The sequence below is a fragment of the Equus quagga genome, chromosome 6 (assembly GCF_021613505.1).
Source record: "Equus quagga isolate Etosha38 chromosome 6, UCLA_HA_Equagga_1.0, whole genome shotgun sequence".
Taxonomy (NCBI): domain Eukaryota; kingdom Metazoa; phylum Chordata; class Mammalia; order Perissodactyla; family Equidae; genus Equus; species Equus quagga.
The window spans coordinates 75,768,516-75,793,781 of NC_060272.1; the positions used below are offsets into that span (position 1 = coordinate 75,768,516).

Below are 25,266 nucleotides of genomic sequence, written 5' to 3' on the forward strand. Positions count from 1 at the left end.
CCTCTTTTTTCAAATGAGGAAACTGAGGTTAGAAGAAATTAAGTGACTTGACAAATGTCGTAAACTCATGCCCCAGAGCTGGAGCCATGGTGAGATACAGCTCGTGGCAGTTATCATAGTTTAATATGTATTGTAGCTATTCAGGCACGGCTGTTCATCCCCCTAAACCGTAATCTTCTTAAAGGCAAAAAAAGTGTGTCTTTTTCATCTCTCTATCCCTTTTAGTATCAGGTATAGTGTTGTTATACATAGCTTTTGCTAAATATATGTTGAATGAACAATCACTATTCATACCACCTATTCAAAAATTTCAAGATTCATCCACCATTTGTTTAGTTTTGCTCTCCTAATATACATCTTTAATGAAGTAGGCCCTAGTCTAATATAACTTAATCATTAAAGTTAAAAAAAAAAAAAGAATTCAGCAAAGAATTAAAACCATGAGTCTCATTACTAAATACTGGTTTACAGAAGAACTAATATTTCTTCTTAAATGTGAATGCTTTAAGCTGTGTCCCCCAAAACTGCCAACATCATATGTACTACATAAAAGTATAATTCCAAACTAGATTATTTTATTATATAAATTTTCCTCAAGTCTTATAGTAAAGAACACACCTGTAACTACAGATTGGCTGGGTCTTTTGTATTTCGCATGCTGTGAACTTCCGTTTGATTTGATTGGACGAAATCCTTAGAAAGCCCGTCTAAGGACTTAGGGATTTGATGATGCTACGGCAGGTACTGACAGGGCCCGGTTCTCAAAGGGAGTCACTGACTAGGAGTACTTTGAGGTGTACCAAATGTTCCCACTACTAGAAAATTTGCAAGCTTTATATCATAAAAAGTACTTCAAGAGTCTAATTAGAAGTGGAAAGTGAAACTTGGGGGAATTTATCAGGGAGGACAGGGGAAAAGGTTTAGGAACACCTAGGTTTTTCTTCGTTGGTGAAGTGGTACAAATCAGCTGATAATTCTAACTCATATTAAATCTTACAACCAGAAATTACTATTTACTATATTATACAGTCCCACAATCCTGCTGCCTTTAAATTAATAGAATTTAGTTACATTTCTTCTACCCACACACAAAACAAACTAAATAAATGTGACAAACACAACTTGGAAATGACAATGAAAAAAATAACCAGTTAAGATAAATAAATTTAGCTCTATCCTTATAGGTTATCAGACCAGAAATAGGTAAAATTTTGCTTTGATATGTAAGAAAACAGAGCTATCAGAAAACATGCCAAGGTACAGAATGCGTGTTAATTTTCTCCCCCCAAAGGCCCACTGTAAGACAGGCTTGTTATAACTTAAGGTTCTGTACCTCTCTGGCCTCAGTGGCTTTCCTAGGTTGTCCCTCCTAATCTAGATGAGGTCAACAGAGGCATGTGTTCTGATCTAACCTGGCTCTGGTGAACAGAACTGCTGGTATAATTACTAGTACGCTGTATGCCCTTGTAACTACAGGTGAGGCTGGCTTCTAACAGGGATAGAAGCCACTCATCTCTATAGGCTATTTTTAATGAAAGTAAAGGTTTCTAAGAAACTTCGTGGCTTATTTTATAATTAGAACACTTCAGTCTCTAAAGATTGTCTGACATCTTTCAAGACTGTGAAACATTTTCCACTTTGAATGTATACTCTTTAGAAATGGCTTCAATCATACAGAACTACATGAATATATACATATTATTACAACAAAAACTAGAAGTGATATAGCTGCCTACAAAAGTTTTAAAAAAGAGTGCTACGCTGTGACTTATCAAAGATATAACATACCAATTTTTACTCTTCCTCGCTCAGGACCTTCACCCATAACTAAAATATTAGCAGGTTTCTGTGGAAACAAAATAGTGTTTTTTTTCAGTAGACAGTAGTGGTTTCTTTTAAATAGACAATAGCCAATATAACATAAATCCACCTTTAAAAAAACCTCATTACTCAAAAATTAAAATCAAACACAGGAAGTCACCAAAGAAACTTTACTTGTATATATGCAAAGCAATACGCAAACTTCAGAAGTCCATGTAGGGCAAGGCTCTTCTTGGCCCCTTTATCAGTCTGTTTTTACTACTGTGGAACATCTAACAGAAAAGTTAGAGTGTTGTGGTTCCTTCTAACTCTTTCAATCATATATGATGTCTTGCAACTTAAAAGGAAAATGAATCTTCAAAGATGATTTAATATTAAGTAGCAGGTTAATTACAGGGAAGGAGCCACCTGATAGCCTTTTTTGAAAACGCTAAGGTATGCATCTAGGTTTAAACAAATAAATTACAGAGAAACCAATTTAGTAAAGTCTTTTCTAAATGAGTTAGCAAAGTAATAGGAATTTTCCATGACCTGAACAGTTTTGAGGTGTTTATTTTTAAATAAAAAAAGGAAGCTAAGATTTAAAGTGAGATTTCATAAAAGTAGTATTTCAAACAATTTTAAAATCTCTAAAATTATACAGGATTAATTGTCATCTAGAATCTGCTATGGTGGTATTTCCTATACTAACATTTAATGGTCATGCCCTCTTTAAGGAGGAGGAAGAGAAGGAGGGGGAGAGAGAGAAGGGAGGAGGGAGAGGGGAAGAAAGAAGCAGTCCCCGAATCTCACTCATCCTGGAATCCTGCTGTACACTTGATCTGACTTCAATTCTACCAGTCTGCTAGATGAAACTAGATTAGAACATCTTTCAAACATTGATCAAAGCCAACTTTAAAATCGAATTAAAGATTTTAATGAAGGCTGTTTACAATGGTAACCAGTTCACAGGCTTCCCTAACCATATTTAGTGATAGCCCCATGCTATTACTGACCAAATGTAACTTATAGTATATTATTCTAACAACTACTAAAGATCAAAATTATTTTTTTATCCCTAGCAAAAAAGGAAATATATTGCTGAAATGGTAGCATATACATTTCAGAGGTTAAAAATTCCTACATTTTTTAAGGTGAGGAAACTAGGCACCAGAGAGATTACATGACGTGCCCTAAGTATAATCAACAAGGCTGAGGCAGCCAGCAGAATTTACCCCACCTCTGAACAGCCTCATGCTCCCTTCTTAGTATATCATTCTGAAAGCAATTTTACGTAGCAAGTTTTAAAATTAATGTGCATTATTGTGATAATAGTAATGACAATGTTTTATTCAGGAAAAGTCTTCAGAACCTCTATCATCACCATACACACATTCCTGACCACTGGGATAATCGGCTAAGTACCAAAAGGAAGGATAGCACTAACAACATTCCCTGTGGGCGACCTGCAAGTGCTGCTTAGCACAAATAAAACTGCTTTCGAGCACCATGTTAACCAGTCAACACTGGGTTAGTCTCTGCAGAGACTCTTAGAGCTCAGCCTACTTCAAAACAAAACCAGATCTCTGAGACTTGTGTAAAATGCTGAAGGCAGAGGAGGGCTTTCCAAGAGGAATCCAGCAGAATTTCTGTTTGGCTGAGGGGAAAGGCTGGCTCTCAATTCACAATGTGGACTCAGGAGGGAACTTTCATCTTTGTGCTAGAACTCTCTTCTCATGGTTCATCAGGGCAAGACTCCCTAAACATCTCCTGAGCATATTCCCTACTCTTTAACACCATTTAGGTTCTCTTCCCATCACATCCATCTTCTGTACTGTCGCCAGGATTCTTTCCAAAACACAAAGCTGATCATGTCGCTCCCTTGCTTCAAGTCTTCCACAGTAACATGGAAAATTATTATAAGACTAGGTGAAAACAGCAGAACACAAAATGATAGATAGACTGTGACTAGAACTAGATAAAAAAAAAAAGTGCTATGAGTATGGACCATAAGAACAAAAAAGAGAGTGACAGAGGTATGGATGAACCTTTTCAAAAATTACTTTAAATGCTTTTGCTATGTTTTATTATTATTACCAAAATATTATTTTAACTTTAATTTGTCCCTCACCACCTGTGAATAATATCCAAAGCCCTTGTGATGGGATGCAAGGCAGCTGTAAACTCATTCCCACCAATCTCTCCAGCCCCAACTTCCACCACTCCATACCGCTCTGGCCACATGTTTTCAGGGTTCTGTGACTAGACCCTCACAACTATGTCATTGCTACCCCATTGTTTCTGCCCCAAAAGACCTTTGCTCTATGCTACTTGACAAAATCTGATTCTTTTATTCCTCCCTAACGACATAAGTAATACATGAATACATTTTGATTATAAACAATTCAAACTATAAAGTCACATACTGTTAAAAGTTAAAGACCCTTTAACCACCCATCACTTCTCCAGAGGTACAAGCTGATCAACTGGTTTGCTGTGATGGATTTTTCTAGCACTGGAGTGCTCAATCCTAAAAGATTATCTCCATAACTGGCAAATGCACAAGCACATATGGGCATCTCTCCCCTCCTTCTATTTCAGATGGAGTGGAAAAGATCTCTTTCTTATTCATTCAACAGCTGGGCCCAGATCTGAGAAGCCCCAGGACAGGTGGTATTGGTCAGCCTGCTACTAGGCAAAGGGGGAAAAAACTCCCTCTCTTGTTCTTCATTTTATTCTAGACTTACTGGACTGGTTAAGATCCAAAGTTGGGTTTGAGCATTGATGGGGAATAAACACGTTCTTTGTCAAGGTGTGGCCTAGTATTGAGATCTGGGGCCAAAGCTCCAGTTAATAATTAAAAATTACTTTGCTAGGAAACTCTCTATTGCATGCTCTGAAGCAGGTCTTGGAGCTAAAAGCCATTATCAACACTACCTTTCCTTATAAGTGAAATTAAATTCAGTTTGGGCATGCTACATAGTCATAAACAAAAGAGAATGGGGCTGTGCTGTCTTAGTAACACTGTTTATAAACAATGTGTCCCTCCTCACGTTATTTTCCATGGTAGCATTCCATATGCCCCAGAGCATGATATCCTGATTTAGTAGACAAATCTAACACTAAATTTGTGAATGTAATGGAAATCCCAAAAAAAAAGACAGACACCCTAATGATCATGAATACTCTCGTCAGTACTTCTGTTTTGTTGCTTAATCAGTTGTTGGGCTCCAAAAAAAGTCATTGATATTTCCTAAAACAAGGTGTTTGTACTGCAGAGACAATCATTCTTGTAGAGGCTGTTTTCTAGAATTTCTTGTGCTAGGGAACAGTACACTGATGATTGTGGCATACAGCAGGGATGGCAAACTGGTTTCACTTAAGGGGCCAACTCTGATAGAAAAGTAAGGACTGCAGGGAGCTCTATCTTGAGAAAAACAGGAATTGGGCTGATCAGGAAACCACCATTATCAACCAGAAGTATCTGACATAGGGGTGGAAGTGGTCAAGTTAACTGCAAGAACCTTTTATTTTAGGGGTGAAAATGGGGTCTTCACACGTTCACCAACGTACCAAGGCAAAATGGAGACTTAGAGTCAACAGGAAAAGCTGATTCTTCATGAATCTGTCTATGAAAAGAAGACAGCGATCCATAAGAAACCACTGTCAATGCCATTCTCCAAGGCTGGTTCAGAATTAAACTTTCACAAATGTAAACAACACAACTTGGCAGCACACTTTCTAGATACTCAATGACTTTGTTTCAGTTTGGTTGTTAATCATTTTGTACTATAATACATACTGAAAAAATTAAGTAACTGATATCTAATAAATGAAAAGCAATAGGATATACTGGAGTATATGAGGAAGCCATTTGGTTTAAAACTAATTTGGCTGATCTTGTTTTTCCAGAAAGGCCTGATGTGGCCACACATTTTATGTCTGCTTTAAACATTTACAATGTCCCAAAGACAAGAATGATGTCCTTAAAGATAGGGATGTAGCTTCCTCCCTATATCAGCATTTCTTTAAGGATGAGCATCTCTTTCTGGAAACTAAGGATTAATTACTGACCTGTTGTGCTCACCTTGTGACCACTGACCTGCTGTGCTGGGAAAGCAATCTCGTGACTGTTGTAAAAGGGGTATTTCTGTCAGACGTGATGTATGCTCCTTGTTCCAAGACAGTATACAACCCCACTTCCTTCCATGGGGAAGGAGGCCCCCCGGGCTACAGTCCTCAGACTTGGCTCATAATGAACTCACCCCAAATTTTGATTTATAGATTGATTATGGATTATTTGCATCAAAATATATATATATATATTTTATATATATATATATATATATATATATAACATATATGAGAGATTCAAATGTGGGCAGCAAAGTTTTAGACATAAATTCAGTAATTTTTAATAAATTGTTTTTATGAAATCTTCTAAGGAGCTAGGTTATAGATAGAAATTTGGAAATCCAGTGAATGAGATATGGAAGATGTCTTTATAAAACAGTTTTCATTTTTTCTTCAGAGCTATAAATTTGTATTTTTTATCTCTAATACTAAACATCTTTAAGCTAAAAGAGAAATTATCAATGTCTAATAAAGTTGTTTCTTGCCTTATATATAAACTGGAAAAAATGTATAGAAGAATTCTTAACAAATTCTATCTGCTTCCTGATAGAAGATAAATGTTACCTGTGACAGTTAACTTCATCCTCTGCAATAATAGTTCAAGTACGATACATTCATTCATTGAGTAATTCTTACTGAATTAAGAGGGATCAGGAACTAGAGATCAACAAACAAACAAACAGTTCCTGCCCTCAGCGAGGTCACAGTCTAAATTAACGGGTGGGTGAATGCAGGCAAGGAGAAGCTTCATGGAGCTGAGGACACCTGACCTGCCTGAAGTGTGAAAGACCAGGAGCTGGTCTGGAAGGTAAGGAACAGGAGAGAGGGTGCCTCAAGAATTCACTAGTCCTTCTCTTAAACAATCACAGAGCTGGGTCTGCACCCTCTGTGGGGGGATGGAGGCAGCACTGAGCAGAGTGCATCACCTTTGGGCAGTATCAAAAGACATATGCATGTTTACTAGTTTTTTATTTACCTAAGAAGTCCTCTTTTAAGAAGAGGAATTACGTTCTCTGTCAGAGTTGGTGCAAATCAAGATATTTTATGAAATAAGCATTAACTTCCTGAGAGTAACTGGGTTAATATTAGATGACATTTCCTTTCAATAAGCCCCTCATGTTTTCCAACAGTTCAGTCTACTAACTCTACTTTTTGTTTTCATATGCTGTTTAGGTAAAACAAAGTTAAACTAAATTGGTCTTTCACCAAATTGTGAATATCATCATCAAAATTACTTCAAATAATAAACATGATTCAGATTATTAGTTTAAAATTGAGATCTTTTAAATCTATGGATTTTTAGTTTTTAAATTACAAAATTCTTTAGCTGTCCATTTTAGGCAGCTGAGGCACAGAATACTAGTTTAAGTGCTAATAGATCAAATCTGGAACATAACCTCCTTTTTTTCGTTGACATAAAGATCTGCTTACTGTCACAGAGACTAGTACAGGCAATATTCATTTCATAACAATGGAACATGGGGGCACAGAACAGAAACTCCATGGCAACAGAAATAAACTTTCAAATTTCTAGGCACAGACATATCTTATTTGTTCCGAATAAAGAAAGTGTGTGTGTACATATTAATATATGTGTGTATATTTTCCTTCCCAAGTCTGATTTATTTAACTGCATTTCTATAAAACAGTAAAGTTTTATAACAAATTTTAAGCAAAGAATCTAATAAAGAGTCAAGAAAAGAAAATGTAACTCTTACTTGAAGACTAGAAAAGTGAATAATATTAAGGAAATCAAATGCATCTTAAAGGAGAGGTATTAAGGGGCAGAGAAAGGATAGCAAAAATCTTTTAGTTTTCAAAATAGTTCTAGTTTCACTCATTATGAATTTAACCAAATTTACCAAAAAGTGTACATAGTTTATATTCAAATCTGAAAATCACTGTAACTCCAAATAGTACTCTAAACAATGTTAACATATGAATTTGGTAGTATAACAGTAATCAGTGAATAGCACTATTTTGTCTTCTGTCTTCCCAAGTATTATTTTCTTGACAAATCTAGATGTCTCTATATTACCTTTACTAACTGTATTGTATTCCTCTATAACAGATGGTTGTATCTCCTACAACCCCCACTTTTGGCATCAACCTTAATGATGCTCCCATTGACATTGTTTGTATAAATTATACTACCCCTAAAAAGAAAAACTCCTGATACATATACCAGGAAATTTCCTTGGGATAAATCACAAAAGTAGAATTATCAGATCAAATAATATCCACAGCTTTATTGTTCTAAAATTAGAATTTTGTTTTGTTATTTTAAATTTCAAAGGTAGTAAGTGCTCAATAGATATAACTAGGGAAATGAAGAAAAGCACAATGCGCTTGATGACTGAAAACAAATCATCTATAATCTCCAAACTAACAGATGACCATTATCAATATTTCAGAATATACTTTTTTGCCTTTTTCTTACTCCTTATAAAATTAAAAAATGGCATCATACTAAATATATTGTCTGCACCCTCCTTCCTCACTATTTATCATGAAGATTTTTTTTCTTTTTTTGTGAGGAAGACTGTCGCTGAGCTGACATCTGTACCAATCTTCCTCTATTTCATGCGGGATGAAGTCACAGCGTGGCTTGACAAGTGGTGCTAGGTCTGCGCCTGGGATCTGAACCTGCGAACACTGGGCCACCGAAGCAGAGTGTGCAAACTTAGCCACTATGCCACGGGGCTGGCCTCAATCACAAAGATGTTTTAGTCTGGAAATTACTCTTCTGATATGATCTGAATAAATCATATGGATTCATCATAATTTATATAACTCAGCTCCTATTAAACATTTAGGTTGTTTCTAGTTCCTTAATAAAAGAAAAAATAATGCCATGACAAACATTTCTGTATATATCTATGATAAATTCCTAAAATGTCAAATTATCAGGTAAAGACTATAAACATTTTTAAGGTGTTTTGATACACATTAACAGACTTTGCTCTTGAAAGGTTCAAGTATCAGTTTTGTAGCTTCAACATTGATAAAAACAATACCATTAAATGTGATAAAAACCAAACTGCAAGACCAAGAGCAATGTATACCTATATCTTATATCTATATCATAAGGTTTTATAATTTTTATTAGCTAATTGATATCTAATAGTAACAAATATTTTAATTTGGCTATCTTTCATGGATAATCATATGTTCTGATTTACACTCCGTAGGTTTGTTTTATTGAGGAAACTTTGGTTATTAAGCTCACATATTCAAATCAATTCTCTATATTTTAGACAGTAAAGGTATATTCAATTATTTTTGCCATTGTTCTAATATATTACTTTCCTCTTGTTACTAATTTTACATTTTATATTCCGTAAGAATATTTTTACTAGTGTTTTTACATTTCAGCATACCTATCACATCTTTAGTGATAGTTGTCAATTCTTGAATAGTTAGCAATTTACCTCCAGTTGTAGGTGGAATAAATATCCCAACTTTTAAATATATATTTTACATCCTATGAGCCATGTGGGATTTAGTGTAGTTTTAAAATATAAGTAACAAAAAAATTTTATTATAGACAAAAAAAATACTTCTCCCGAATGACATTAAGGAATGATGCCCTTTTCAGTTGTGAAATAATTTCTGGTTTATTATATAATAAGTTCTCATAATAGTGTGAATCTATTCACTCAATTTTGTTAATACTTCTGATACTTTTGAAAAACACATTTTTCTTCCTTTTAGAATATAATACGTGGTCTTGTAGAAAAGTTAATTTTTTCGAATATGATTAAGAAAATACAACTCACTACCCAGACTTAATCATAATTTTTGGTATACTTTCTATTGTTATCTACTTTTTCACACAGATTTTATTTCCATTATAGTCATCCCTAGGTTTCCACAGGGGATTGGTTCCAGGACCCCCGCAGATACCAAAATCCACAGATGCTCAAGTTTCTTATATAAAATGGCATGGTATTTGCATATAACCTACAAATGTCCTCCCATACTTTAAATCATGTCTAGATTACTTATAATATCTAATATAATGCAAATGCTATGTAAATAGTTGTTACACTGTATTGTTTAGGAAAAAGCAACATGGAAAAAAAAGTCTGTACATGTTCAGTACAGGCACAACCATCTTAGGTCTTTGGATTCCTGGTTGGTTGAATCTGCAGATATGGAAACAATGGATATGGAAGGCCAATGGTATTTTGTAGTCTGCTTTTTCTCTTAACATTGTAACAACATTATTTAAACTTACCATAATTTTAAATGACTATACAATAGTTCATCTTTTCTACATGTCATAATTTGGTCAATTATTTTCTAGTTGTCAAACATGCAAATTTTTTTTCAATTTGTCCTTATTAATAATGCTGTGATGGTCTCTTCACCATTTTTATACTATCCTTAAGAAAATTTGCTAAAAGTAGGATTGCTAGATCAAAAGGAATCAATATTTTTTAAAGTTCTTGATAATTCTCATTTTCTAAGGTTGTAATTTATGACCAAGCAGTGAGTGTTCATTCATTCAACATATTGAGGGCATGTCATGTATCATGCACTGTCTCTGACATGTGATAGTGGGTAACAAAATAGATATGGTCCTTGTCTACATGGAAGCGAGGTGTTAGAAAAGGTAAACAAATAGATTAAAAATTATCAGGTGGTGAAGAAGAAAAAATGGGGGCACTAACTTTGGATAGGGTAGCCAGGGACGGCCTCTCTCAGGTGACATTTGAGCTGGGACCTGAGGGATGAGAAGGAACTAGCCACAGGAAAGGGTTACTTTTGTATGTGTTATGTAAGTGGGTGTAGGCAGAAGAAGTTTTCAGGCAGAAGGGAAAACAAGCAGGCTCTGAAGTGGAAAATAGCTTGGTGTAGTCAAGAAGGCATTTGTGAGTAGAGCATGATATTCAGGGGTACTCTGGCAGGAAATGTGGTGACAAAGATAGGCGGGGGCCAGATAATGCAGGGTCTAGTTTGCAGACAAAATGTCCTTATATCTTGAAAATGAAAATTCAGAAAGAGTTTTAAGCAGGGAAGTGACAGTTTGACAACAGTAACCTAAATGTTAGTTATGTGCCAGGTCCTCTATACAGATTAATTCATTTAATGCTCAGAAAAACTCCATATGAGTAGGCATCATTATTCCAATTTATAGACGAGATGAACAAAGCCAGAAACTGAGCTAGTTCATATTAACCATCTCACACTGGCTCATCAGTAGCAGAACTAAGGTTTAAATGCAAGCCATCTGGTTCCAGAGTCTATCCTCTTAACTACTGCATTGTACTGCCAGTGTGGAACTGAGTACTATCATTTGACAAAAAAGACGATATTTTCATTTGAGAAAATGGCATCTCCTAAACATTACTGCATTACTTTGCTAGTGAAATTGGACTTTTAAAACTACATATTTAAACACACATACATGTGTTACAAATATATAGTAAATTAATGGCTTATATCATGTGTGGTCTTTTGGTTAGTTGGTGTTTTTCTTAACGACTTCTATGATCTTTTTTTTAATATGTTTCTTTTTCTAATATGTTTCAAAAGTTTTTCTAGTATTTTGTTTGCCTTGCAAACAACCGGTCTGAAGCTATATATTTCTGCTTACTTGTATGATTTCAAAGAATTCTGACATTGGGATATTTCTTGCAATTTGCAACAGATGTATACATTTAACTCAAGAGTATCTTTTTTACTTCCAAACTATATTTTAAATGGGACATTTTTCAAAAGATGATATCTAATAGTTAAGAAAACATAATTCTGCTTTTATTTCTAGTTTTATTTTATTGTGTTTTGAGAGATTAACGTAGAATGTGTGCCTTTGTGAATACCTGCCATGTATATCTTTATCTTATAGTAGACACTGAACATTTCCAGACACACAATTTTTTGAGTGAATGTTTGTTTTAAAAATCTATTCTTTTATATAGCCCCAAATGCCAACCAACTCTATTACATCACATTGCTTTAGTCTATAATTTTAGTTCATTCTTTACTTAAAAATTTCATCATAATCTGATAGAAAAATGGCAAGGTATGTAATTACATATTTCTATTTCTTTTTGTAGAACTGCCAAGTTGAATAAACTACAAATTCTTTGCTTTTAAAGGATTATTTTAATTATTCTGCCATTATAAAATGTTTCAATCTTTCGAAATAAAATATGCTTTATCTGATACTGTAACTTTTTTTCCTATATTCAGACACAGATTTTAGACCAATAGTTCTCAACATTTGTCTTCCCCTAATCATTTGAGGAATACGATGGACTTCTTCAGAAGATGAGGAATTATAGTTACATGATTAAGAATAAGGCTCAAAGGAATAAAAACCACATGATCATCTCAATAGATGCAGAGAAAGCATTTGACAAGATGCAACAGCCATTTATGAAAAAAACTCTGAACAAAATGGGCATAGAAGGAAACTACCTCAACATAATAAAGGTCACATATGACAAACCCACAGCCAACATCATACTCAATGGGCAAAAAGTGACTGCCATCCCCCTGAAAACAGGAACGAGACAAGGATGCCCTCTATCACCACTCTTATTTAACGTAGTACTGGAGGTTTTGGCCAGGGCAATTAGGCAAGAGAAAGGAATAAAAGGAATCCAAATAGGGAGGGAAGAAGTGAAACTCTTGCTGTTTACAGATGACATGATCTTATACATAGAAAACCCCAAAGAATCCATTGGAAAACTTGTAGAAATAATCAACAACTACAGCAAAGTTGCAGGGTATAAGATCAATTTACATAAATCAGTAGCATTTCTATACTCTAATAACGAACTAACAGAAAAAGAACTCAAGAACACAGTATCATTCACAATCGCAACAAAAAGAATAAAATACCTCAGGGTGAATTTAACTAAGAAAGCAAAAGACCTATACGACAAAAACTATAAGGCTTTTCTGAAAGAAATAGATGGCGACATAAAGAGATAGAAAGACATTCCATGTACATGGATTGGAAGAATAAACATAGTTAAAATGTCCATTCCACCTAAAGCAATCTACAGATTCAACGCCATCCCAATCAGAATCTCAATGACATTCTTTACAGAAACAGAACAAAGAATCCTAAAATTCCTATGGGGCAACAAAAGACCCCAGAATTGCCAGAGCAATCCTGAGAAAAAAGAACAAAGCTGGAGGCATCACAATCCCTGACTTCAAAACATACTACAAAGCTACAGCATGGTGCTGGTACAAAAACAGGTACACAAATCAATGGAACAGAATTGAAAGCCCAGAAATAAAACCACACATCTATAGACAGCTAATCTTCGACAAAGGAGCTGAGGGCATACAATGGAGAAAAGAAAGTCTTTTCAACAAATGGTGCTGGGAAAACTGGAAAGCCACATGTAAAAGAATGAAAATTGACCATTCTTTTTCACCATTCACTAAAATAAACTCAAAATGGATCAAAGACCTAAAGGTGAGACCTGAAACCATAAGGCTTCTAGAAGAAAATGTAGCCAGTACACTCTTTGACATCAGTATTAAAAGGATCTTTTCGGACACCATGTCTTCTCAGATAAGGGAAACAATAGAAAGAATAAACAAATGAGACTTCATCAGACTAAAGAGCTTCTCCAAGGCAAGGGAAAACAGGATTGAAACAAGAAAATAACCCACTAAGTGGGAAAAAATATTTACAAGTCATACATACAACAAAGGTTTAATATCCATAATATATAAAGAACTCACACAACTCAACAACAAAAAATCAAACAACCCAATCAAAAACTGGGAAGGAGACATGAACAGACATTTCTCCAAAGATATACGGATGGCCAATAGGCACATGAAAAGATGTTCATCATTGCTGTGCATTAGGGAAATGCAAATCAAAACTACACTAAGATATCACCTTACACCCATTAGAATGACAAAAATAACCAAAACAAATAGTAACAAATGTTGGAGAGGTTGTGGAGAAAAAGGAACCCTCATACACTGTTGGTGGGAATGCAAACTGGTGCAGCCACTATGGAAAACAGTATGGAGATTCCTCAAAAAATTAAAAATAGAATTACCATATGATCCAGCTATCCCACTACTGGGTATCTATCCAAAGAGCTTGAAATCAGCAATTCCAAAAGTCCCATGCACCCCAATGTTCATTGCAGCATTATTTACAATAGCCAAGACGTGGAAGCAACCTAACTGCCCATCAACAGGTGACTGGATAAAGAAGATGTGGTATATATACACAATGGAATACTACTCAGCCATAAAAAAGAGCAAAAGTGTCCCATTTGCAACAACATGGATGGACCTTGAGGGAACTATGTTAAGTGAAATAAGCCAGATAGAGAAGGACAATCTCTGTATGACTCCACTCATATGAGGAATTTAAAAATGCAGACAAAGAGAACAGATTAGTGGCTACCAGGGGAAGGGTGGGGTGGGGGGTGGGCACAAAGGGTGAAGGGGTGCACCTACAACACGACTGACAAACAATAATGTACAACTGAAATTTCACAAGATTGTAACTTATCATTAACTCAATAAAAAGTTTTAAAAATTAACCAAAAATAAATAAATAAATAAGGCTCAAAAAAGTCAGGGATGCCATCAGCTATCAGTTGTGTGACCTTAACCTCCATTTCCTCATTTGTAAAATATGGATAAAAATGATGACAGCCTAATCTTGTTGCAAAGATTAAATGTGACTAATGCATATACAAGGCTTAACATGATGCTTGGTATATAAAAAGTCCTAAATATATTATAATGATAATTATAATGGCAGCTAACACTATAATCTGTTAACAGTGATTCACCACTGCACTGATTCCTAAGAAAGAACTTCCTGGGGTGGGGGGTACCTAGGCATGTTTGTCAATGCCTGCAAGATGATTTCTCTATACCACTCTATGAAATGCTAGTCCTAATTGCTTTTGATCATCTTCTAGCTTTTAGTCATTTATGGCTTCTTTGTTTTGCTAAGGAAGATTAGCCCTGAGCTAACATCTATTGCCAATCTTCCTCTTTTTTTGCTTGAAGAAGATTAGCCCTGAGGTAACATCTATGCCAATTTTCCTCTATTTTATATGTGGGACACCACCACAGCATGGCTGGTGAGTGGAGCAGGTCTGCGCCCAGGATCCGAACATTCGAACCTGCGCCACTGAAGTGGAGCACATGTAACTTTAACCACTCAGCCACAGGGCCGGGCCCACATTTATGCTTTTTATAGATTAAAAACTGTTTATTATTAGTAACAGCTTTTAAAAAATTAAAGTAATAAAAATACACATTCTTGGGGCTGGCCCCGTGGCCGAGTGGTTAAGTTCGCACGCTCCGCTGCAGGCGGCCCAGTGTTTCGTTGGTTTGAATCCTGGGCGCGGACATGGCACTGCTCATCAAACCACGCTGAGGCAGCGTCCCACATGCCATAACTAGAAGGACCCACAACGAAGAATATACAACTATGTACCAGGGGGCTTTGGGGAGAAAAAGGAAAAAATCTTTAAAAAAAAAAAATACACATTCTTGTATAAAATTAAAATACAGAAAAGTATGATCAAAGTGAAATTTACCTGAAATCTTACCTCACAGAGTTAAGACATTACAAACATTTCAGTGGACATAATTCCAAATTTCTCTAAATCTATATTATTTACATCTAATATAAATATCTTATAAGGCTCTTTTGATTCTTATATTTGTTCACTCAATAGAGGACAAATAATAAATGCATAGTACTATTGCATTTATCCTGTTTTATTTAGCCTCCCCTATCAGAGTTATTTAGGATATTTCTGGATCAGAACATTGTTAAACAGTGGTGACAGAAGGTTAGAATGACAGTGATTGTTGACTTGGTATATATACTTTTCATGCTTGGAGGTTTCCTTCTTTTCTTGTTTTTATTAAGAATTTCCATCAGAAATGAATATTAAATTTTGTCAAATATTGAATTTTGCAAAGTTTTACATTTACAATCATTTAGATAACCATAGTGTTATTCTCTTAGTATTGTTAATATGGTGAATTCTGTTAATAGGTTTACAAATACTGAATCAGCCTCACATTCTTGAAATGAGCTTTACTTACTTACAGCATAGTATTCTTTTAAAGTCCCCTTGGATCCTATTTGCTAACACTTCATGAAGATATATGCATAAATATTTATATGTGACACTGATCCACAGCTGTATGCATTATCTTTACCAGGTTTGTCTCAGTTTTATGCTTCCTTCTTATAAAATTATTACAGAAACTTACTTTCTTTTGCACTACTCTACAACAGTTTATATAGTATAGGATTATCTGTTACTTGAGGGTTGAATCACTGCTGAACTACTTGCGTTTGTTACATATTTTAGAGGTAGCCCTGTGATAAATGTCTTTATGTAGTTACAGGTCTACTTAGTTTTTCTACGTCTTCTAGAGCCAATTATAGTAATTTATTATTTATTTTAAAATGCTTATTTAATCCAGGGTTTTGTAATTCTACAGAATAGTTCAATTACCTCTAAAGAAATTTAAATGGTAGTCAAAAATCATCCATCCCCACTTCAATGCACTAGAATCAGAGTTTTACAGATGACTTACGAACTTTTAAGAGTAATTTCTGTATTATACAAGCTATTCCTGGGACTAAAATCATATTCTGAAGCTAATATAATCATGATAACAAAGCAGAACAAAGACAGTACACAAAAATATTACTGATCAATCTCACTTGTGAATATAGATGGAATAAAATACCAGGAAAGGGAATCCAATAGTGACAGAAAACAAATCAAGACTAAGTAGGCTTGCTCCCTCCCACTAACACAAGAATGGTTCAACAGTAAAAACAAAATAAAATCTTATAAATGCAAGTTACCACATTAACAGATTAAAGGAAACAGCCATATGACCATTTCAAAAGACGAGAAGAACCATTTAATAAAATCCATTCTTGATTTAGAAACAAATGACTTGATCAGATATAGACGGGAACACCTTTAACCTGACGAAAGGTATTCACTAGAAGCCCAGAACAAACATCATACATAATGTTGAAACTTAAGAATTCTCATTAAGCACAGAAAAAACAGTGAACTCAATTATTTGCCACTGCACTAGTAAATAGGTCCTAGCCATTTACCATTACCAAATGACAAAGAGAAAATGCATTTCATAGATTTCACTTTTTACTATCTTTTTAAAATTTTAATATTTCTGCAATTGGGTTATGTCTTCTCATCTCTGTGGTGTGACAGTCAAACTGGCAGCATGCTTTCCTTCTTAGTGGCACATAAAACAATGCTGCAGCTTTCAGTTTTCCAGCGTTTGCATATGATAATGTGGTAGGTTTAGCACAGATTTTGAGTGTACTGGTCTCACAGGTGGGAAGCTATTGAGGAATTTTAGGTAGGGGAATGATGTGATGTGATTTACTTCTTAGAGGGATCATTCTGATTGCTGTGTAGGTATCAGACCATATAAACACAGGGCTACAAGTAGGGAAGATCACTTGGGAGTTTTTGCAGTAATCCAGGTGCTCTGGATTAGAAGAGTAATGATAGAAATGATAAGTAAAGCCATAAGGCAATAAATGGAGTCCAAAAAATTAGTAAGACAGAACACTAGCCACTACAAAGAGATCCTGAACAGTGACAGTATTATCTGCTGCAGGTATTACCAAGAATTACTACACCATGGAGGGAATGGGAATGGTCACTTCTAAGATGCCTTCCAACTTTATGGTCTATTAGACTATGAAATTAGGGAAAACAAAAAATGGTCTTGATTTCAAATGGTACATGGTGTTTATATAAACAGATTTTTAAACTAATGAGTTAAAAAAAATTAGCAGTCAGGGGCTGGCCTAGTGGCATAGAAGTTACGTTCTTGCACTCACTTCCGTGGCCCGGGCGGGGTTTGCTGGTTCAGATCCCAGGCGCAGACCCACGTACCACTCATCAAGCCATGCTGTGGCAGCAGCCCACATACAAAACAGAGGAAGACTGGCACAGATGTTAATCAGGGACAATCTTCCTCAATCAGAAAAAACAAAAAGCAAGCAGTCTATTGTTTACCTTTTATATTTGTTAAATAGGCATCTTAGACTGTACTGACCTGAACTACAAGCCTATCTGTGAAAAGACTGGATTAAGGCAGCTGAAACTAATCTTAGAAATCCAGGTATCTATTTTAGAACAGAGTTAGGAATCTTCAGATTATATATGTACTCAGAGTATTATATCTATAGCATGATATAAATCTAAGGCAAATTATATATAAATTAAATAATAAAAAGACATACAATAAAGCGATACTGTAAAAAGGAAAAGTAAAATCCAGCTGTGCTGAGGGTAGGAGACTTTAATAAAGAAATATGTTTTCAACAGTTAATTCAATAACTATTGCTGATTTAATATGGAAATTAATTGTTGTTTGTACTCGAGGAAACTTTCAGTTTTACTAAATCTACAAAACAAATTCCTAGATTGTTGATTAGAACAACAATTACAAACATTTACACAAAATCTTGAACTTTTATGTTGAACTGACTTTAAAATATGGCGAGCTGCTTGTGCTTATTTCTGTAGGAAGAGTTCCTTTTACCCTCTTATTTGATCATTTCTTATTTGCTTGTATCCAGTGAGGAGATATGGTTGTCAAACTGAGAAAGACTTAGTAAAAGATATATGTGGCCTGAGCAGCAGCGACTTCAAACAGGTTTAGATAACCACTTTAGCCGAGATAAGAAGAAACCTAATCTAAACTATTCTATCTTTAAAGGTCAAATTACTTTGGCAAATCTTCAGAAATCTAGAAAATTATATAATCCTCTAAGTCCTGACTCTATTACTAGAAAGTTAGACTGGAATATTAATTTTTATATGCTTTTTCAGAGTATAATTCAGAGAACAATAAAACCATTTTAGGAAAAAACATTTCTGGGTATTCTGACTACAGACAGTGTATTTCTCTTTTGCTAATGTAAATATCTAAGGGCCAAAAGAAAAAGAGTGGGAGTTCACCATTAACATATTAAATAAGATAACAGTTTATATCAGATGCAGGCAGAGACCTAGTGAATCTTAGCTCCAATAATATGATTCAGATGTCCTTTAAACAAAACCTTCCCAAATCTGTCCTGTTTTTGGAAACACACTACTCTAGATAACAGTAAATTTTGTTGATAAAAATGGGAATGGTTATGTAAATTACATAATGATGTATATCACATCAACTAGGTTAAAAAGAAAAGAGATATATCTGACTTAAAACTCAGATAATTCTCTACTTCTAGTCAATATTCAGGATCACTCAAAATATTATCTTAAACTCTATTTAAAAAAAAAAAGTGAGATTATTTAGGATATCCTAAAATTCAGGATAACTGTTCTAGACTGGTGAGAAATCTGACTAAAAAGATTCTAGCACTGTGCTGATAAAGTGTCTGAGAAGACTCACTCAGAATCTAAGGAAAAGGAGTCTAGAAGCAATATGCAAACCAAATAATGTACTATTTTTATTATTGACTTGTAATCTGCCCATATAAATACATATGATATTTGCAGTTGTGCCATTTAGTAAAATTAAGTGGGCTTTTTCCTTATTTACAAATAATAGAATGCAGTCCATTATATATGCTCAATATTAATATCAAAATTAAGTAAATACAGCATTTATGAAGAAATCAAATGAACTGCTTACAAATAATCAAATCCTTTCAAGAAGGAAAACTGCCCAATTGGTCTTTTAAGTAAACATAATTTAGAATAAGCTCAATATTCATAATGTTAACCAAAATTAATGTCAACCTCATTTAAATTTGCTTTAATCAGTTGTTATCAATAAAACATGTTTTATCCTCAAGTCAAATTTTATGGAATGCAATCTTATATGTTTTGACTAGCTACACAATTAAACAAACAAAATTAGAGTAAATCCTTGGAGTTTCCAATAAATGAAGCAAATCTCAAGTAATAAACAATGATTAAACCTGAAAATACACAGCATTTTTCTTCCAAAAAGCTCTGTTTTAAGGAAACATGCTTAGTATGTTCCCAACACCCATTTCAGGGAAGCTAAAGCACAGAGAAGGGAAAACAGAAAAGAGGCCGAGAAGGCATGCTCCTTTCTCCCAACTGTTCATTATTTTGTCGCTCTGCCTCTTTACACATATTGATAAGCTCAGGGTCCTTTCTGCTTGGTGTTTTGTTTCCTAAAGAATTTAACGGCCTTCTTTTTAGACAGAAAGAAAGTGCATGTGTGGCTTTTTTTTTCTGATATCATCCTTTACTAACATAAAATAAAACAAACTAAGCTACACTGAATATTATGTATGAACGTGAATAAACATTTTCCTCATTTTTCTGGTCCAGATGAAACACTTTTTTCTGATTATAACAATAATATATGTTAAATGCAAACTATTCAGACATTTTAGAAAGGTATTAAACGGAGAAAGAGAAACTTGCCTAAAATTTCCAACCCATATATAAACCCTGCTTAGAAAACTATATTCCTTAAAGGGCTGCTGCTATTCAAAATGATTTTATTATCAATGTCAAGAAGTGTTTGCCTAATAGATAAAAGTACTTATAATTTAGGACTAAGCATTTTCTTGAAATTTGATTAAGTTTTTTCCTTGATGTCCTCTTTTTCTAACCATGTCAAATATCTTTTGGGAAACAGTTCAGAGCAGTGGCTTTCAAACCTTTTTGAACACAACCCACAGGAAGAAAATCATTTCTTATTACATGACCATATTCACATAGAAACATATATAACTGAGACAAAAGTTTCATGAAACAATAATTGCCCTTAATACATATGATGTTCTCTGATATTTTCTCTACTCTATGCTATTCCATTTAAAGCATAAATAAATAAAAAGGCTGTTGTGTTGTGTGATTTCCTGACTCACTTATGGCTCACAACCTGCAACTTTAAAATCACTGTCCTAGAAGAAATTTCCCTAAATTCAGTGGTTGGTCCAGCTTTGTTACAGTTCTCCAAGTAACAAGAATCAAGTCATTTAACCTCTTTGCCTCTCAGTTCTTACACTTACTCATGATAGAGTTCAGCAGACAATAAGAGAATGTCACAAACAAACCATATAGTCATGAGCAAACATTACTATTAGTAAGCAAAACTAATAAACCAGGAAATCTTTCACTCAAATAAAAAGAAATCAGATCCAAAATACCGCAATAATTCATCATGCTCCCATCAATACATAATAAGATACCTTGATACAGTAGGCCCTATAAAATTGAGTTTGAGTCAATAGCTCACTCTGAGATTTTGATCTTTCTTGATGGTTGCTAGGAAACCAAAGCATCCTTCACCAAGGACGGCTGAAACCCCACCAACTGATTCCAAGTTACCCAGTATAGTTAAAATAAACCGCAGGGTAGTAGCACTATCAGATTTTTTTTTTTAAATAAGTCAATTAAAGCTTTGAAATAGCTCCAGCATCTTTTAACTATGTGTATGCAGTGGCCCCCAGGGCTACTTCAGAACGTGTACTACTCACAGTAGCACATCTCCACTGGGATACTGCCAAAGAAAATCTCTGTAGAGATTCATTTTTTCAGGAAATTTTATTGTGGCATAAACTATTTTGAATTGGTTTAGGGCAGGAGTGACCAACTAGCAGAAAGTTGCTATACTCCAAAATACTCCAAATTTCTTATAGAGACTTGTAATTCAGCTTGAATGAAAAAAAAAAAAACTATGATGAAAAGCCATAGTATATCTCACTTAATATTACACTCCACTTAGTGCAACAGGATGAAAACACAAACCTATGTGCCTGGTAGTTCCAAGTTATCTACCACTATGATAAAACTATTAAGGTATGAACTAAAATGAAATTTGGGATATCAGAGTTTTCAAAAAGTGGAACACATTAGTGACCATATCAGCACCTGATATATACCTAACAAAAATTAATGACAAATAGGCCAGTCATATTAACCACTACTCTACTTTCTATTAAGTTCCTTAGGAAATATGTCAAAAGCTCAAGTCTTTAACACTTAAGACTCTGCTTTAAGTGTAAACCATTTCTGTGGTCTGTCTCATATGGCTGTATGAATATTTTCAACAAAAAACATGAAATTCAGCCAACACTGAGTGCACTAGAAAATTAAAAATGAACAACTACTAGCTAGAAGTAAAAGTATTTACATTGTCATTAGCAATGAACTGGTCAGTTAAATGTAGTACAAAAGTGAAATACGAGAGTTGCAAGTTCTGAATAGCTGGTAGGTTTAGGAGAAGGCAGGTAATGCCCCTTATCTACAATTAAAGAATAACTCACACAGAAGGGACTTTCAGATGTTTTTGGAAAAAAGTGAGGGACGTAAACGAACTATGATGGAGATTTTCTAACCTTAAGATTAAAGAAAAAAATGGGAAAAAGAAATGATATGAAGACAACATCAGAACAGACAGGCAAAGGGTCAGGAAATAGGTTTCACTGGGTGGAACAAAAATACTGGGAAGAGGAAGACTGTGGTAAAAGAGATCAAGAGATCAATATCACTAGTTGAATGGTCTTTGAACTGACAAGTAAAAGCTGAGTTCTTTTAGGTAGAAAGAGGGAGGCTGCTGAAAGAACTTAACATGTAGTATGAACATAAAGTTTTTCTGCACTGTCCCATGGTAGTAAATCATAGCAGAGATAAGAGGTAGTAAAAAGAAGAAATGCAACAGAGTATTTATGTGTCTGTAGACACGGAGAAGCATCAGGTAATATCAGAAAAAAACTATCGAGAATAACCTTGGAAGCCACTTTGTTTCTGTTTCAAATGAGCTGGTTCATTCTTTCAACAAATTTAAGCAATATTGTATAAACATATGGTGTATTTTGCATTGGGCGGGATACAAATACATCTTAAGCCACACTCTTTGTCCTCAGGAGCTTATAATCAAACAGAGAACATATTATCCAAACTGGTAAGTGCCCCATGAGTAGTTCAAAGCACCTCCTACAGGATTTTAGACATAAATTCCCACTTCCAGCTAGGGTGACTGGGGAGGGCTTTATTGATGTGGTAGCAGGAGCAGAGCTTTAAAGGATGAATAGAATTTCAAAAACTGGAGATGAAGAGAGGAGGGGATTCAAGAAGGCGGGGCAACTTCTGAGTTGGCTGGAAATAAGTACTACAAGGAACAAGACGAAAGATAAAAAGAAGATTGGAGCATGATTGTAGCGTGAGTCTTCAATTCACAAACACTACATGCACATATATTTGACAGTCTTTTTCAAAATTCTAATAGATCACAGAATTTTTCCTAATAAAAGAAAAATTAACCGAGTTGGAAGTTTACTTCACAAAGTACAGGAGAAAACCATTCCTAAATTGAGAAGGGTTTTATAAAAAGTAATCAGATGTAGAGAGAGACCAGACAGAGAGTGAACTGGCTGGATGTCCTCCAAATGGTCACAACAGAGGCGCTGGTAGTGAAAACTTCTCATGCCCTTGCCAATGTGCTTTAACTTAATCCAGGAGGACAGCTTTTTCAGAGAAAAGAGTTCAGACACGTTTGCCAAATCAAACCTTGGCTTCTACACAGAAAGTATCAAGTATGATTTTGGTGCTTCATGTCTTTCTGTTTACCTGGGATCAGAAAAATCACCAAACTCAATCCAACCAGGCTACGAGACTCAAATCTTTCCTTATTTTGTCACTTAAACATATCTTTATTTGACGTTTCCATTAATATTCCATACTTAGTTTCTCTTTATAGTACCAGGTAAAAACTGTTAATAGTCCTTAACCCAACACTCCTATTTTATATAAGCAGATAACTGGGGAGGAAAAAACCCTCTCAAATAACTTGTGCCACATTACTTCAGCTTGTGCCTCTGTTTACTCATTTGTACAGGATGATTATTTTATTTGTCAACTTGGCTGGGCCACAGTGTCCAGATATTTGGTCACACATTATTGTTGATATTTCTGTGAAAGTGTTTTTGGATGAGAGTCACATTTAATGGGTGAACTCTGAGGAAAGCAGATTACCCTCCATAACGTAGGTCTGCCTCATCCAGCTAGTTGAAGGCCTTAATAAAACAAAGGCTGATCTCCACAAGCAAGAAGGAATTCTGCCAGCAGGCGCCTTTGGACTCGATTCCAACTCCTCCCCTGGGTCTCCAGCCTGCTGGTCTAACCTGCAGATTTTAGACTTACCAACGCTCCACAACAGCCTGAGGAATTCCTTAAAATAAATCTCACTCTCTCTATATATACACATTCTGTTTCTCTGGAGAACCATGACCAATATGGATAGTAATGCCAGAACCAGGACTATTGATGGTTACTCAAACTATTTTCATTTCCCAAGGAGAGAAGGAGAATAAAATAAGAAAGGGGAAGAGGTAGTCGAAGGAAAGAACAAAGCTAACCTAAAAGGTATACCTTTGTTTTCATTTATCTTCACTTACAGCAAACAGATTGACCGTACCAACAGATTAAGCAAACCAACTTAAACATACATATTTCAATGTTCTAAAACTAAAAAGCTTGGTTTGGATTCATAAATTATCTCACAAAAATAAATATTGTATGTGTTTCCTTTCTGGCCCATTTTTCTTAAAACATCTTTTTTTAACCATCGAGTTGATTCTGGCTCCTAGTGACCCTGTGTACAGCAGCGTGGAACCCTGCCCAGTCTTTTGCACCAGCCTCTCACCTTCCGGCGCTACATCAGACAATGCTCCACTGCTATTCACAGGGTTTTTATGGCTAATCTTTTTGGAAGCGGGTAGCCAGATTCCTAGTCTGACTTCCTAGTCTGACTAGTCTGGAGGCTCTGCTGAAACCTGTCCACCATGGGTGATCCTGCTGGTATCTGAAATGCTGGTGGCATAGTTTCAGCATCACGGCAACACATAGCTGCCACGGTATGACAACCAACAGACAGGTGGTATGGTTCCCTGACCAGGAAACAAAGCTGGGCCGCAGCGGTGCGTGCTGAATCTTAACCACTGGACCACCGGGGCTGGCCAAAAACCCATCCATATATATGCATTTATTACCGCCTTCAGCCCAACAAGGGTTCCAGAATTGTTAAATCTCTATTTCCCACCAAGGATGACAGACTCCAGTTACCAATCTGCTACTATGTGGTGATTACTAGTGACAAAATTAATCTTTATTTATTAAATAGGATTATTAACTGTTAAAGATCAACTACACTTATCAAACAAAGAACTTAACTCTCCCATCTCAAACCAGTATTTCTATTAACAATATAGCCAACTTTATTAAACAAAAGTTTCAGTAACATTCTGGGGTACTATTAAAATGGTGTTTTTAGGGAATCTGTATCAATAATCCACCTTAGTATTAAGTT

General features: G+C 35.1%; 1 protein-coding gene across 5 annotated transcripts in view; it reads right to left on the bottom strand.

The window, feature by feature from the left end:
- CDK8 (cyclin dependent kinase 8) overlaps positions 1–25,266 on the bottom strand; it is a 124,297-nt gene that overhangs the window by 20,940 nt on the left and 78,091 nt on the right. For all 5 annotated transcript variants that reach the window (XM_046664872.1, XM_046664871.1, XM_046664870.1 and 2 more), the window contains exon 5: positions 1,789–1,846. In XM_046664872.1, the coding sequence (XP_046520828.1) occupies positions 1,789–1,846 (58 nt within the window). The remainder of the gene's footprint in view (positions 1–1,788; positions 1,847–25,266) is intronic.